The sequence below is a fragment of the Alligator sinensis genome, unplaced genomic scaffold, assembly GCF_000455745.1.
Source record: "Alligator sinensis unplaced genomic scaffold, ASM45574v1 scaffold1064_1, whole genome shotgun sequence".
NCBI classification, from domain to species: domain Eukaryota; kingdom Metazoa; phylum Chordata; order Crocodylia; family Alligatoridae; genus Alligator; species Alligator sinensis.
The window spans coordinates 152,891-170,221 of NW_005843145.1; the positions used below are offsets into that span (position 1 = coordinate 152,891).

General features: G+C 44.0%; 1 protein-coding gene across 1 annotated transcript in view; it reads right to left on the reverse strand.

The window, feature by feature from the left end:
* The window catches only part of MYO1B (myosin IB), a gene marked incomplete at its 3' end in the record, with an annotated part of 162,988 nt that extends 149,741 nt beyond the window's left edge, over positions 1-13,247 (reverse strand). The window contains exon 1 of the mRNA XM_014526743.2: positions 13,109-13,247. Within this exon, the coding sequence (XP_014382229.2) occupies positions 13,109-13,243 (135 nt within the window). The remainder of the gene's footprint in view (positions 1-13,108) is intronic.
* Between the last annotated feature and the right edge of the window lie 4,084 nt (positions 13,248-17,331).

The following is a 17,331-nucleotide window of genomic DNA, read 5'->3' on the forward strand; positions in this document are numbered from 1 at the left end:
CAGATCCTGGCTCTGAAAACATGAGAACCAGAAGGTCAGATCTTGTTTCACAGTGCAGCTGTGTACCATGTTTGACATTTCTCTAAACCCTACCATCCGTTGAGATTAAGATGCTTTGAATAAAATCACTAGTCTGCTGACTACATATTTCAGCAAAACATACTGAAATTATGGCTGCTTGGACTAACCACCTTCCCATACATACTTAAGATAACTAGCCATGACACACAGCCTCATAAAATGTAGACACAAACTTTTTACAAGCTAGCAATGTAGCAGAGCTTGTGGGAAGATCCCAGCACAGAAAAAGTCAGAGTAGACAAAGGAAGGAATCAAGAGGCAACCAGGTCTGGAAGATAACACAGGTCAAAAGGCAGTGGAAAACAAATAAATATTATTTGCAGTTGAGAGGGGTGCTTTAAGTATCTAGACCAGGGCTTGCATATGGCCTGCAAAGAGTTAAATTGAAGTCCCTGGATTTCCCCACATTGCTCTGGCAGCAGGGGTCTCCCTTCCTCTGGCTTCCCCTTCCCTGCCTCCAAGGTCAGGCTGGTACAATGCAGCACAGCCTGCAAAGCTGGGAAAGCCTGCAGCCCACAGTGCCCAGGCACCATACAGTGGGGGAGCCCAAAGCCAGGAAACCTAGGCTAAGACAGGGCTTACAGTACTGCTGCAGCCTGTACCTCTGCATCCCTGGGGGAAGAAGGGGAAGAAGGCACCCAAGCACATGGTGCAAGGTGGGGATGGAGAACATGCAGTGTGCAACCTCGGGCCTATGGCTGCTTAGAAGTTGGACAGTCCTGATCTGAAATGTATTTCTAATATGATATCATGGAACTAGAATTACACAATATGATAATGACTTTAAAGTGATAAACAACAAGTTTTTTGGCACCTATGAAAGGCTGAAGAGTAAAAGTGGCTTAGAATTAGCATCTGAAAGGGTGCATTTACTCACAAATAGGCCCTCTCAAACAACGACAAATTTACATTTTACAGTTAACGTTAAGTAGCACGGAGAAACAGAAAGAACATTTTTTGCCGTGGAGGAAATTAAGCAAGAGAGAGAATTTTAGCGACACTGGATTAGTATTCTCCATGTCTGAAAGGATGTGCATATTATCATCCTGGTCTTAACTGGATCAGGAACAACTTTTTGTCTGGCAAACATTCACCACTGGAAGGTCAGAAAGTCATATGCATAGTGTTCCCACCTTCCCACTGAGATCCAGTGGGGGAGATATGTAAATGACCAGATAAGAAATTGTTCTTAATCTCTGCCTTGAGAGCTGAGAGGCGTCTTTAGTTTTTCCTGAGCATAGATAAATACTGGAGTCCATCAACTAGGATGCCAAGTCAAAACTGCATTCTTGGATTTAAGATGCAGGGTAGGAACAGGTTACTGTTCTGATATTATCTTTTGTTTGATTGTTTTTTTATCTCTGTATCTCAATATGTGGTTATTGATTACTTATGCTTGTTCTTGTTTTTTTATAATAAACCTTGTTTTATATCCCTTAACCCTGTAATGTAATCCTTTAACCAACTTGTCAGTGGTAACTGTCAGAGCATTTCACCATACAGGCAGGCCTCTTCCATGGAAGAGAGGATCCATCTTTTCCAAGTGCTTGAACCAGACAAGGGTATGATTTTTCTAGCTAGCAGAATCCCCTCTGCTAAGAGCTAGCAAGACCTGAGTGAGACAAGTAAGACTGAGATGCCACAGGCCAATCTGGCAGAGTCAGCAGGTTCTCAGTGGTCAAGCACCAGAAGGCAGGGAGGGGTCGAGAGCTGAAGGGCTCCCATGAAGGTGGGAGACCATCCTGGGATGCAGCCAAGCCACATCCAGGAGCAGGGAGAGAGATGCATCAACTCTTAACTTATTATTTTTTCCATAGTGAAAAAAAAAAGTAGAGATTCGTCTGTTGCAAAAAACTAAGAAAGACCACAACGGGTCAGAATGCTTTTGATACTAAAGATTCTCAATCTTGTAAATCATGCATAGTTGTCTGCACAACTAATAGTGCTAATATTGTGCAACACCCTGTGCCACCTTTAAAAGGATCTCACTTCACCCCAAGGTGCCATGTCCTCATTGAAAATCCCTAATCTAGACACCCAGATAATACCAAAAAAAAAAAAAAAAAGTGATGCAGAGGTGCAAAGCCACATGTTAATATAACAAAACAATGTTAAGATTACTAAAGTTAATCATTTAGAGCTTGGTCCTGCAGAACAACAAACATTCTTACGTCTAAATTGAAGCCAGGAAGAAGGAAGAGCCATCTGCATGTGGCAGAATCAAGCCCTTAATCCTCTGCAACCTATTATAGATTTAAGCATTGGAGTGACAATAAGATCTTGTCCACATAGAAGGTACACAGAGGGCAAAATGAAGCAAGTTCTTAAGATGCATACGACCACACCAATCAGATTTCAATAAAGTTTCTAGAGAGCACAAAATTAATTCTGCTGGAAGGTGGAAATTGTTATTTATCGCACAATCTTCCCAACAGACTCCAACATCACTATAAATTAAATGGAGGAACTGCATTACCCAGATTGGTTTCAGTAACCCACCTTCCTTCACTACAGATATTTTTATACAAATAAATATATATTTTATATACTTTATCTGGAATGAAGTTGAGTGTAATGTGCATTAGTGCCACAGAAGTCAAACCAAAGGAATTTCAAGCAATCCAAGTGCAGGAATTTGAGCATGAAAGCTTGCCAGCTTATTCTAAAAAAAATAAAGATTTAATATTTCACAAACAAACCAACCGTAAACAGACAGGATAAATCAGTACCAAGAAATTTCTTTACTCAATATGAGGAAGAAATAAGACACGAAAAATTTTAAAGGGGAATATTAAAAGTATGCTTGAACCAGAATGTATCATTTTATAATAAAAATGGACAAAAACATAATTCTACTGGAACCTGGTTGACTGATATTAAATTAAATTTTATGTTCTTTGGTGTGTGGTGTTTTTAGCTTATTTTAGATTTTGGGCACTCAACTCAATTAACAGCTTCCTGGTATTCATGCAAACACAGAGAAAAACAGTAATGAAATGACTAAGAACCAAAAAGAGAATGGAATCAAGAAAGAAAAGGAGAGTGAGGAAGAGTTATGAAATAGTTTATCAATTAACTGAAAGTTTTAATATTAAAGAGACACAAATGCAACCATAACTGTGCTTCTAGGATTCCTGATGTACAGTGGGATGGACTTTTCACTTTAATCTCTTAATTTTAACATGCACTCAAACTACTGGTCTACACTCATAATCTCATCTTTCCCTTAATTAGTGGAAGTTTCCCTATCTCAAATAGACAGAAAGAGTTAAAACAAATTGCGTCACTAGAGGATTCCAGGTGCTCCTCCATGAAATGCACACTTTCCAGCATCCTTACAAGAGACAGTCCATCTCCCATGGAGGTAGCTTCTCTGTTCATAAACATTACTGTGATGGGCATGGGGCTACTATGTAATGAATATCACCCATGATCTGCCTGTTTACTATATGAATGTCTTGGTTTAATGGAGGCTTGTAAGAAAAACAAAAAGGAATCAAAACAATGACTTGAAATAAGTACCTCACTTCCCAACCCAACCCTGCTCCAGGAAATGTTTGTTAAACCATCCAAATATTAGCTGCAAATGTTCTACCTTCTGCCTCCAAGGTGGCAAATCACAATTCTACCCCCCAAAACTACAGACCCAGAGGCTGACACACAAGGGGGTGCTCTCAACAAGCTCCAGACAGAGATAGAAGTCCATGGTTGCTACTAGTTCTGCAACCACAGTATAGTTTAAAGCTGTATCAAGCTTTGAAGGGATTTTAGGGTTCCCACACCCTAGAAGTGCCTGAGGTTCTTGTGAGCTTTAGGATACTTCCCACCCAATCAGGCACCGGTAGATGAAGGGGAAGAGGGAGTGGGGGAAAACACAGCCAACCATTGCTAGTACTCACTCTCAGTACTCCCAACTGGGACATGTCAACAGTGTCTGCATGCCAAATCTGGGAGCCCAGCATGAAGTCTGCCCCACTCTGCACAACATGCTCCCCAGCTGCAATTCATGAAAATGAGGAACTGTGGTCATATTTTAGAGTGATCCTGATTGCACACTCAGCAATACTCTCAGACTCTCCATCTCTGGCACAATCATAGGCATATGCATGGAGCCACTCTAAGGTAACTACATCCCTTCATTTTCAGAATTTGGTACACACAGAACAGGAATCTCTCTTCCCCAAGTCTTCTTCACTACTTTCCCAACTGAAATATGTGAAGCATGAGGTTTAAGTGCAGCTGAAAGAAACATACTGTACTAAATAGCAGCTTAGGGAAAATGCCTAGACGTTTTGAAACAGCAAGGTCAGAGGTGAGTTAAGAATATAGATAAAGTTGAGGACACATTTCAGGACGAGCGTCTGACAATGAGCAGCAAACCCCCTAAAGTTATGCCATAATGACAACAAAAAAGCCAGGTTCTACTCTGCAGCCAGGTTATAGCTATTAACAGGATGTGCCCTCCAGTTATTTATGTGAAATTTCAGTTATACAAGAACTGAATGCAATAACGGCATTACAATATGATCCATTCTCAAAGGAGCTTACATGGACATTTGAAAAACAAACAAGAGTACTAGCCAATGTCACATTTTAAACCTTAAAAATAACTGAAGGAGGGAGAGGGATAGAGGGGAGAGACAAAGGATATTTTAACTGCAAAACATTTAAAACATGCGAGTCAACATATGGCCTGCAGGCTGGATCTGGCTCATGGAGTCGCTCTATCTGTCCCATGAGGCTAGTGAAAGGCCCCCAGAAGTTGCGGTTAGGGGCGAAGAGTGGCGTGCCACAGAATGCAGGGCTGTTAGACCTCGGTGGACATGGCAATTGGCAGCAAGAGGGTCAGAGAGGGCTGATCCAGATCCGGTTACCCTCCAGTTACTTTGCCCATCTGCACTGCCGTGGCCGTGCCTCTGCTCCACTGGCTCTGCCACAGCTCTGGCTCCAGCACTGGGTACGTAGCAGGAGCTGGAGCTGCCACCCCCACCACTGCATGCCCCAGGCTGCATCTGGCCTGCAATGAGTTCCACGGTCCAGACCCAGCCCAGGACATGAGTTGTTTGACAGCCTGGATTTAAAACAAAATAAAATGGGTTTTCTAAGTACTAAAAGGGCAAATAGAGCTAGAAAAATTATGACCCCTCTTTATTTTCCAGTTTAACTCCTGTTCCCTTCTTTCAGCTAAGCAATGCTCCTCTGTGAATAACAGTAATATATGTTTTAATTCAAAACTTTATGAAGTGAGGGGGCTGGGATTATGCCAACAAACAATTGGCAAAACTATCTACTACATTTATTATAGGAAAGAGCCTCACTGCCCATAAAGGAGTATAACTCAAGGCCTGATTTTTATGAATCTGTTCACTATTTGAAATTGTTCAGTGAACACCAAGTGAACAAAAAAGTTAATCCGTAGTTGTTAACTGGAACTTTAAGCACTGGGTTCTGGTAATCAGATAGTTCAAGGTAGGTAACTAGTCAGCTAAATTATCTTGTTTGTTAACGGGCAGCCTAACTTTCAAGCTACTGCAACATATAACAAATTTAGATTCACGGTGGAATGAATTTAATTGTTTATTAAAAGAATCTCAGCAACTAAGTGTGCTTTCTGTAAATATTAGTAAGAAACAGAACTTGGCTCCCAGGAATGTTTGGAAAAGTGATAAAAAGGGATGCAATCTTAGTAAACATTTTAGAAACTTTTAACTCCAATTTTATACTAACAACAAGGCATTCTTAGGAAGAATAAAATTCAGCAGAAATACATCAACCATTTCCAGACATGCTTACCTAAATGCCAAGATTCTCATTTTCAATTAACACATGTGTATTACCCAGTGGGCCCCCAAAACTTCTCAACACAAGATTACTGCAAAATCCTATGGTCTTTAGTACAACATTTGGCCTAATGCCAGTGCCACTAGCCTTTATGCTTATTTTTATAGGCAAAGTCTCCAGCTTCATGCTCTGGAATGTAACCTAACACCCAACTCTATTAAACTTTCCATCAAATACTCATGAAAATGTACAACATGTAATCAAGTCAGTAGCCTGCTCTCTGCTTCCTCCTTTGCACCACAGAACGTGCCATTTTTTAAACAACAAACCATCTTTCAGCCGTTTTAAAGAACTTTAAAATAAATCAATCTGTACATTGGTGTCTATGACGCAAGAACAAACAACCAATATTGATATAGGAAGATGTTAATTTGCCATCTTGCCAAAGCTTTCCATACAAAGAGAGATTACACTATGACTGCAATTATTTACCCCTTCTCCATTCTTGATTTTTTGTAACAATCCTGTGCACTTCATATTTAAGAATTACTTAGTCCAGGCGCACTCAGACCTAGCTCAAAGACACATAAGCAAGGCAATGCCAATGCTTGAGAGGTTCCAGTGTCCAATGCAGGAGACAACATAACCCAAGAGAGAGACAGAGCTAAATTCTACCCTGCAATAAGGAAGAAAGTGAACTTCATGGAAATACACTCAGATAACCACCAGACTGGTAACACCAGAGACAAAATAGTTAAGTGGCAAGGGTAGGAAGACAAAGAGGAGTATTCTGGCCTCCACCTTAAAAACATACACATACAAAGCCCATTTACACTGTTTCTGACCAAAGTGAAAGGTTTGATCCACTTGCTTTTTGCTTTGAATTTTATAGAGGAAGATCAGCTAATACAGTTATACAGCAGGCCTGGTGCATTGCAGAATTGCAGCATTTTAGAAAACCATCACATCAGAAAGTTCATTCCTTGCAGGCTAACGCCTTCAGGATTTATATTTTTAACACAGTTAGAAAACATGTAGCACAGACACAAACCAGTATTTCACTGAGAACTCTTAAAACTCATGTTGATGACCTATTACTTAAGTGTCCATTTACCTGTCTTTGGTTCAATTAATTGAGCAACGAAAAAAAATGGACAAACCTAAATCTACAACTGTATTAGGAAAGGGCAAGTCCATTGCTGCTGCCTTGTGAATGGACCCTACTTGCAAGTTACATTAACTGGTTCTGAAGTCCTCATGTTTTGTTCAGCTGCAACAGTAGCTCTTTTGAGCTAAGCACAGACAGTCAAAACCCAGAGGCTGAATTGATTTAGTTTTTGCAGGTTAGTCTAAACTGCAGAGATTAAACTGAGAAGCAAGTGAACAGACATTCACTTTTGATTCAGCAAATGCAGTCACATGCCTGCAGTGGCTCAGGCCAGAATCCAGGGGTGCTAGAACATGCCTCCTACCCTGCCAGCCAATGCCAAAGGAAAGGGGGACTGAAACTCCAAGGCTATCCCCACCCACACTCCAGCTCCAGCAGAGGGGACATGGCCATGCCTCCTGCTCTCCACTCGAGCAGGGAGTGGGGCATGAAGTGGGGGGGCAACAGACTGGAAGGAACTGCCTGCCCCCTCCCCAGGCAAACCCCAGCTGGGGTCCAGGGCCTAGGAATGGGCTTTAAACCCCCTTCCCCAGCTCAGAGTGCTGGCCCTGGGCACAGATGTATCCCTTTACATAAAGCCATAAGGGGCAGTGGCGCAAAGCCCGCGCGCGGGTGGGAGGGAGGGGTGTGTGGGGGGGGGGGGGGGGGGGGCATGCATCTAAGACAGGATGGTGCAGCAATGGGTGGGAGAAGGTCTCAGACATGACAGGGCACCAGTAGTGGAAGAAAGGTGTCTCAGACACAACGGGGCAACAACAGTGGGGGCGGGGCTCAGATCTGACCGGGCACCAGTGGTGGGGGGTTGGGAGAGAAGGGAGCATTAGACACAATGTGGGGGAAGGGGGACTTAGATATGACAGGCCAGTGTGTGTGTGTGCCTGGGGGGTGGGGGGGTGTCTCACACAGGTGGGTCTTGCCCTGTCCCTTCAACTAAACAGGCAGAGAGTGCCAAGGTGACCCTGGGTGCTTGGGGCTAGTTCCAGCCTGGAGCAGGGCAGATGGTGGGGCCATGCCATGAGGGCCATGCTGTGCACATCACGGCCATGCCACCCACCTGCTCATAGCACCCGGCTGGCAGCACCCTGCACCCCTTGGAAGCAGCCCTGGCCCAGCAGCTCCCCCAGGTGCCTGTGACCCCATGCCCACTCACACTGACCCAGGAACCACTTCTCAGCCAGCTAGTTGAGCACAAAAGGGGTAAGGGGCGGTAGCACAGGGAAGCACTTGCAGCAGCAGGCCCACAGCTTGTGGTGCAGGAAGCTGCAGCAGTAGCTGTGGCTGCATGGCACCATCACCAGCTCACTCAGGAAGCCCCAGCAGCCACAGGAGCACAGCAGCGCCCCCCACACATACACACCCTTGCCCAGTGCCACCTTTGGGCCAGCCCCGACCACAGCCCGTGAAGCAAGTGGTAGTGCAGCACCAGGCAGTTCACAAGGGCATAAAGGCAGCAGGGCCCTGGCAGCAACCCAGGGTGCAGCACTTCCTTGAGGCGGCTGCCCAGCACCAACAGGACCCCACGCCAAAGCAGAAGCTCCTCCTCCCTGCCCTTCCCACCGGGATGGGGGGGCAACAGCCTGGGAGGGACTGCCCAGGGCCCGGAAAGGAGACTCAAGTGGAGAGCAGGGGGCATGGCCATACCCCATCCAGAGCCAGTGCTCTCAGCCAGGGAAGTGGGGTTGAAACCCCTCCCTGGCCTCAGACCCCAGGCCAGGGTTTGCTGGGTGAAGCAGTCCCTCCCAGGTTGTTGCCCCCCCACCCCGCCTCGTGCCCCCAGCCCTTCCACTCCAGCCCCTGCCAAGTAGACCCCAGCTGGGGTCCCATGCCAGTGGAAGAGGGGATTCAACCCCACCTCCTTCCCCTGTGCCTGAGCCTGCCAGCTGATGCCTCTGCTCCAGCGGGGAAAATTCTAGTAGGGGCTGCCCCCGCTGCTGACCCAGCTGTGGTCCCCAGCCAGGTTTCCCACCTCCACCCCCTTGTCAGCCAGCCTGTCTAGGGAACAGATGGGCGAGGCCAACCCTGCTCTCTGAAGCAGACAGCACAACCCAGCCCAGGGCTGCAAAGCATCCTGTGATGCTGAGGGACCATAATTTAACTTGAACAAGGAAGGGGTCTGGCACAGAAGTTTCATAAACTGGTTTAGCCTAAATCATTTAAGTCTGATACTATATTCAGCTAGGTTTATCTTAAACCAGTTTCAGCCATTTTGAAACTGGTTTATGTGCACTGAATGTCTGTTGTTACAGGTTTAAACCAGTTTCTGAACACTTAAACCAGTTTATGTGCAACTTCTGTCCCTAGCATAGTAGCTGCATTTTGCTGTCCCATGACGGCATGCAAACTGATATCCTATATGTTAAAAAAAACATCGCTTCCAGATGTAACAAGGGATTCAATGTGTTCACCCACATGTCTAAAAAAAGAAATGCAAAATTTTCTTCTCAGAGTTGAGGTTTGGGAAGACATTAACTTGTTTGAATACACACACACACACACACACACACACACACACACACACACACCCACGCCCTCCTCCAACAGGTTGTTGCAACTCAACGTTTCCCAACCAGTGTGCTGCGGCACAAAAGTGTGCCATCAGAAATGAACAGGTGTGCCACAGAATTTTAGCCATGGCAATGAGCTACAATAGGTACGAGGATGGGGAATGCCTTAACAGGTGTGCCATGGAAAATTTTTATTAATGTAAGTGTGCCTTGGGCTGGAAAAGGTTGGGAAACACTGTTGTAACCAACAAAATTCTGACCACTGCAAGTTTTAGAAAAAAAATCAGGAAACAAAATTGCAGGGGTGAAATTTGCAAGGCAGTAGAATGCAACTGATATGGAGTAGAAATAACATTCCTTGAATACTTCAGTGAATAAAATTATGAAGAGCTGCAAGTCAGATATCCAATCTACCTAATAATGCTTCATGGCTTGGTACTTCCTTGAAACAGTGATTGTTTGCACTAGCTGAGAATTAAATGTTTTAACACACTTCAGTGCTCAGCACTGTGCTTTCGTTAAAGAAGCTCTGCCTCCACAAGGTGCGGTAATAGACTTCATTTAACACCAAGAAGAGAAAAAGTTACCTATATAATTTACTCTTCCTGGGCAATCTGACACGCACAAAAATGAACTACCTGTTTTTAAAAGGTCTGTGTGCTTGGCAGCAGACCATGTGTCTGTTACAGGTTTCAAAGAATTTACATTTGAAAAAGTTACCAACCAGTGAGTAATACTGATAGTTTTTAAATATAAACTTTTAGAAGTCAATTGGGCATCTGGCTTTTAAATCAAACTTATCTCCAGACAAAACTATCCAGTCTCACAAAGTCAAAAAATACCTCCTAAATACTTGGCATTCAGTAAAACCTTACATCAAGATTCTTGAAAATGTCACTCCCTCAGACCAAATAATTTTTTTTTCTCAGCAAGTGCCTGCTGCACAGTCTACTGTAAGTTTCTACCCCTTGTGATTAATAAAGTTAACTCCAAAACAAGAACTTGAGTATAAGCTCACATAGTCTGCCTTCCTAAATTTGCATACACACAGGTCCCATTCCTCTTCCTTCGTGCTTTTTACAGTTACAGCATTATTGGTCTGTTTAGTTTTCAATGAAGCAACTCCAAACCATATATAATGCTAAACCTGACAAGGCTCAAGTCAGTTATATGTGCAACATCTTGAGAAAACTGAATAGCAGCAAAGTCAGATGCTAGAGCTGGTAACTGGGGAAAACCAGCCAGAAAAAATGGTAGATATGAAAAGTTCCTCTTGCCCGTCTGTGAGCATGGGAGGGAGAGATAGAATACAACCTTTTTCTTCAAGAAGTCAAAGAAGAATCTGGATGTCATATTGACTTCTCCCTTCCACTTGCTCGGTTTCTCTGCCGATTGATAAATTTTGCAGTCCACATGTGTGAGGGTCAATGGAAAAAGTAAGTAGATGTGAGCTACTCACAAATGTGCATTGGTGAATGGATGTGGGCAATAGACTGGATATGGACAGCTGGAGACAGATCAATTCTGGCAGAAGAGAAAATAACAAAGAATGCACAATGGGCCAGAGAGAGAGAAAAACATAGCAAAATAAAGCATGGAAGAGAAGGGAAAGATAAGCAGTAAACAGAAAACAATTCAGATGTTTCAGGAATGTAAATGGGGGGGGCAATCAGCTGTAGCGTTAATTGCCATGGCTCTTGGAACCACAGCAGTTGCCACTAATCCCACCACCAAATTTCCAGCCCATGGGTTGGATCCAGAGAGCAGAGTTATGTCATTTGTCCTGCAGAACTGCCCACAGGTCATAAATGTGGTAGCAGGATGAACAGTGGCTGCTGCGACAATTAACACTGTCATCACTTGTACCCCTGCCAAATTTCCAACCCATGTGTCAGATGACATAGTTCCTTGCTCCAGATCTAGCTTGTGAATTGGCTCTGGCCAAATGAGCTTGACACCCCTGATTTAGACAGTAAAAAACAGAATGAAACCTAACAGGAAAGAACACCAAACACCATAAGGCATTGAAAATAAATAGTTTAACAGGTGGAGGATAAGTATAAAGTATAGTACACTAACATTCAATTCCAGTCAGTTGCAGGTACCCTAATGGATATGAAAGCTCTTGCCCCTTTACCCTCATATTACTGCAGCGACTACTTACAATAGTGCATGCAGTTTAAAGAGAATTAAGACTGTGATTGCAGTGGTAACCTTAAAGTCATCCTAAAACTCATGCATGAGAAGCATCTACACTGCAACGCCCTTAGTTTGACTCCAGTAGTCCAGCTCAAGCCTGGAAGTTCTGCTGAACTAGTCAAAGCTGCCCCTACTCATCTATTAGACCTCCCCTTTCCATCCAGGTGTTGTTGGCCTTCAGCATGTAGGATTTCCACCGACAGAATTCCTACAATTCCCTGTACCAGACCTGCAGTCCTTCCGCATCCCCATTTCCTTGCTCAACTGCACATAAATGGAGACAAGCCATCCAATTCCTAAGAGGACTCTAGTTCACAGGTGAGCTGCATAATATGGATAGCTTTGGTGTAGGCTACAGGGTAGGATACTGACAGGCTGGTTGAGGGTGACCTAAAGGTGAACCCTAAATATCTTTGTTGAAATAATTTAAGTGTCAAACCAGTGGCAAAATTGGGATCAGGGTGGAAGTCCTCATTTGTAGTCCCTGATGTAATCATCAGACCATGGTCCTTCTTAAGATTGCTGTTCAAAGATGTATGTGCTCAACCATTTTAACAAATCCAACACATTCAAGTTTAGTAACCATGTTTCTAACCATGAACATATAGGTACCTACTAGATTTGTAAGAAAAGGATTTAATCTATACCAGTGGTTTTCAACCTTTTTAGATTCAAGGTACCCTTTGGAAAATTCCAGCTCTTATTTTTCACACTCATTTTTCTTGGTTTTGGAAAAAGAAAAGCAAATCTGTTGCAAAAAACTCAGAAATACCATGAATGTTTTTGACACTGTGGATTACTATGTGAATTCTCTGGGTTTGTCCTGTTAATTATGTAGGTGTTTGCGCTTCTAACAGTGATAATATTGAGTAGCACCACATGGCACCCTTGAAAGGATTTTGCAGCACCCTGACTGAATCATTGATCTATATATACCCTTCTTATGCTATCAACCTGTTGACCATAAAGTGATGTGGCTAAACCAACTGCTGCTTTTTCCTGCACCCTACCAACCCTAGAAAAAAAGTATTTGTTGCAACATCATCCTTCTTGGACAACAGCAGGATAAAATACTGGTATTATAATTCCTGCATTGTTTCCTATGAAAAGCTCGAGGACCCAACCCTTCTTTTAGGATGCTGTCTGAACCCATACAAAGAACCGTGAAACAGCTAAAGAAGGTCAGGTAAGGTAAGGCAATAGAAGCAGGAGGTAACAATACAAGAGGGAAAAAGATTTTAAGCTCTTCTAATGGAATTAGTGTCAAGGAAGGCATCCCTGATCTGCATCCCTACACAAAATTTTTAAAAAAGAAAGAAAAGAAAAAGGATTAAATATCTCCCCTAAAAAGGCTATTTATGCAGCATATACTCACGTAGATTTCATTGTGGTCAAAGCGCTTTTTGAGGTTATTGATGAATGTATCTTCATTGAGAGGCTCTAAAAGCACCATATCTCCCACCCCAATCATGTTGTCTAGAAGTGATGTCTTTGCCTCCATTTTGGCCATTTTCCTTTCTAAAAGAAAGAACAGAAAACAAATTTGAGAACACTAGCTTAAAAGGGTTCTCTTTATACACAGAAACCTACCAGCAATCCTTCTCATCACCACACAAATATAAACTCATCAAATGACTTCGATTAAAAATGTTAGATTTTAAAACACTAAATATATCTGGAATGTTGATATTAGTAACAATTCAAGAAATGTAGTCCATTGTCCCAAAAATGTCATTCTAGTATGTTCTACCTCAAACAGTCAACTGAGTGATGATTTCAACAGGTTAAAACTCCAAACCTCCTCCTCTTTCAGGTTTATTTTGTATTTTGTTTGCAACCCTGTTATGATATGCTGCTGTTCCCCTAAGCCTGTGGTCACCAGCCGGTCGATCCCAATCAACTGGTTGATCCTGGAGCCTCTGAAAGTCGATCTCAGCCCCTCCAGACTGAGATCAACTGTCAGAGGCTCCATGATTGGGAGCAGCAGGACACACACAGGGAGTGGCAGGACAGCGGCAGGCCACATGTGGCTGGGCTGAGCCGTGCCCCTTGCCACTGGGGCTGGGCTGGGCAAGTGGGATGATCCCTGTCTGCGCTCTCATCCCCTGCCACCAGGTGAATGGGGCCATGGCTGGGCTGGAAGAGGGTGGGAGTCCAGTCGGCTCGTCCAGGTGCGGGGGGGGGGCTCCCGCTGCTGCACGCACCCAGGCGGAGGCTCAGAGGGCACCTGCCGCCCCCCCCCCAATCTTGTGCAGGGCTCAGGATGCAAAGCCCAGCATGCCATGGTAGCCGCCTCTGCCCCACGCACACACCAGGGAGGCATGTGCCCCCTGGCTCTCCGCTGGGATGCGTGCAGTGGAGGAAGGCCCCCCCCAGTGCCTGGATGCACCACCCAGGCTCCAACCCTCCCCCAGCCCAGCTTGGCCAGGGCCTCACTCACCCCTGCCCCTACCCCACTCCCTCCCTCACCGCAGGGCCCTGGGGCAGGGACAGGTGCTGCACAGCCGGGGCAGGACACGGGATTGAGCCAGGAGTGGCTCATCCGGGGAGCACAGCCCCTGCCACTGCATGCATGGGAGGCACAGGGGCTGTGTGCCTGAGATCAGCGCTTGAGGTGAGGGCCGGCTGTGGCTGAGGGTTGGGGTGAGTGGATCCTGTCTGTGCCCTGCTCCCTCCCTCAATCTCCCCGCCCCCACATTTTTTTTTTCCTTCCACCTATGCAGCACTGACCTCGATCTGCCTCCCCACCAGCAGGTCAGGTGGGTGGGGGGTCACAGTAGATCCTGGGTTTCCCTTTACTTCAAAAAGTGATCTTCACCTTTAAAAGGTTGGAGACCACTGCCTTAAGCTATCTGTTGTTATGCCATACAGAGCTGTTCAACTCCTGCTTTCCATTCTTCACATAGTAGGCTAGGTCAACTTATTTTCTTTCATGAAAAAAATAAAGGGAGGTGTGTGCGGGGGTGCTATTAATAATTTATATAGATATGCTTCATATTAAGTGCCCCAACTTCACAGCTCCTGTCAAAGAAAGATTTCCCACTGACTTGATGACCTGCTTATGAGAAGCATTTACTTTCAACTAAAATTAGATAACTGCATTGCAACTTACACATAGAAATCATAGAAAATTAGGGTTGGAAGGGACCTCAGGAGGTCATCTAGTCCAACCCCCTGCTCAAAGCATGCTCTCCATTATATCAAATGGAGAATGCTGAGAGATTCGTGAAGTCGTTGCTTTTAGTAGATGAAAGTGAAGGCATATGAAATGTCAGTACTGTGATTTGAAATCACCTTTCCCTTCCCCACACCAGCCCAAACTTGGGCTTTTAGGTGTTAAACTTAGTTGTGGGCTTGAGTCAGACAACAAAGCTATTTTAAAATAGAAAGATACAGATACACTGGAAAACTCAATGTTTCTTAATAAAACTTTTTCACAGTAGGAAAAAATTATTCCAATACATTGATCAACAGCTAGAAAGATATACTTGGACATACTAGTGCTTTAAACTGAGGATGTACAAGACATACTACAATTTATTTCCAACCTCATTTACAGAAATCCTACATATTTCCTTAAGAGAAATTAAATACAAATGACAAAGGAAGGGTTTTGCAAGTGAGAACAGTTATAGCACCAACTTCTTCTTACTGAAGGGGTGGTTGGAAGAAAGAACCAGGATCCAAATAAGAACCAAGCCTTCATGTGGAAAAGTAAATCAAACAAAGATCTACATATAAAACTAAGGACCAGCCTGAATTTCAATACTTAGTTTACCCTACCAGACTTATTCTAATACAAAAATTAGCAAAGATTAAATGAGCTTTGTCACAACCCAAAGGGTGTGATTTTTGTTTTTGTGTGCTTCAGCACTGCTAAATTGTTCCCGCTAAATTGCAGCTTCTTTGCACGGTGGAGTTTTCTGCTGCAAAAGAGAACCCTGGTGCAAAAGAATTCCCGCCACCAGTAGCTTTCTTTGCAGGGTGCATTTCTTTGTTGCAGCACAGAAATGCTCGTTGCAAAGAGTTCCCGCCATTTGTATGCTAATTCGAGCCCCATTATTGGCCAGTTCTAAATTATTCACACGTGGCGGCTAGTGATTGGCTTGCTAGCCGTATAAAAGGCTTGAGTGGTTTCCGCCCAAGTTGGAGGACTCCACGAACACCAGGAGGAGGAGACTTCACGCTGTGTGAAGATCTCTAAGCACTGCGGATCCTTACGGACCCAGCGCATTTCAAACAGGCAACAGAGGTCTGATCAGCCTCTAGCCTCTCCCCGTCGCCAATAGATTCCTAGACGTATCCCTCCCTGCGCGCAAAAGAACCGGACCCACGGAGCCTAGCAAACTTCGTGTGAGTTCAGCTGGAACAACTGACATAGTTGTTCAGACGACCGGACTACCTCAGAGCACAAGTTCCACGGAGCCTAGCAAACTTCGTGTGAGTCTATTCAGAGCTCTTTTGTACGAGTACTTTCTCTGGTTGACACGACGGGCTCGCGTGTTTAGAGCCTTCAGCCGGATTGGGCTAGAGTTCGCGAGTTTAGAACTCTTGTCCGCCTCTCTTCTTTCCTGTCTATAACCTCAACTCAAGCAAGTTTTCCAGCCTGCACCGCAACCATCTCCGGTGTAAGGAAACAATCTTTCAATCAACCATTATGAGTCCTTGCCTAATTCTAGCGTGTCGCGTGTTCTCTCCGACCCCGCATGCCCAGGCTGCTGGCCACAGCCCGCGCAGAGCACAAAAAGGGGCCCGGCTCGCGCCCGGCCCGCACAAGCTTGAACAAGGATTTTAAGTAGTACATTTACAGTTACAGTTTATTAGAGCCCAGACAGAAGTGCTGAATTACGTACACATGAACAGCACTGCTGACAACCCTACTTGGAACATGTTGAGACTATTGTGCAGTCATAAAATTATAATACTAGAATAGCCACATCAATCAGTGGCCTTGCAATAATAAGTATTACTTTGGCAGTCATTTCTCCACAACAAATTCTGGTTCTAAATATTTTTTCTCTATTTGTGAGATCAGCTAGATCTCTAGAGTGTCATTAGTTTATATGATCAGTATTAATTCAACTGCTTGTAAACCAATCACCACCACATTTACATAGTTTTTTATCAGATTAAATTAAAGCTACTCAATCTTTTTACCTCTTCTTTGTATCCATAGTCACCACATCATTACTCACTATTTGATTTTTGAGGGCTGAAATATCCCTCAAGTCATCGACCAAGACTCAAGTCATGTTTGATGTTATTCCAAATTCAACCAAGAAAATTTGCAGCTCCACAGGCAGCTAACAGAAGTAACATTTACAAAATTCCACAACCTTACCAAGCCTGGGAATCATTAGACATTCACATGGAAATGCAAGAGCAGTCTCACAATCATTCTACCCTGTGGTAATCAACATGCTGGGTCAGTCTTTCTGTATAAACAAGAAGGCATTTCCTTGAACATTAGAGAAACCCATTTCTAAAAAAAAATCTGTTTGTTCCTTAAAAGTTCAGCTCCCTGACTTAGCAAAACAAACAAACAAACTAACTAACTAAAGAAAACACCCAAAAAAGATTTATATCATAGATATGATT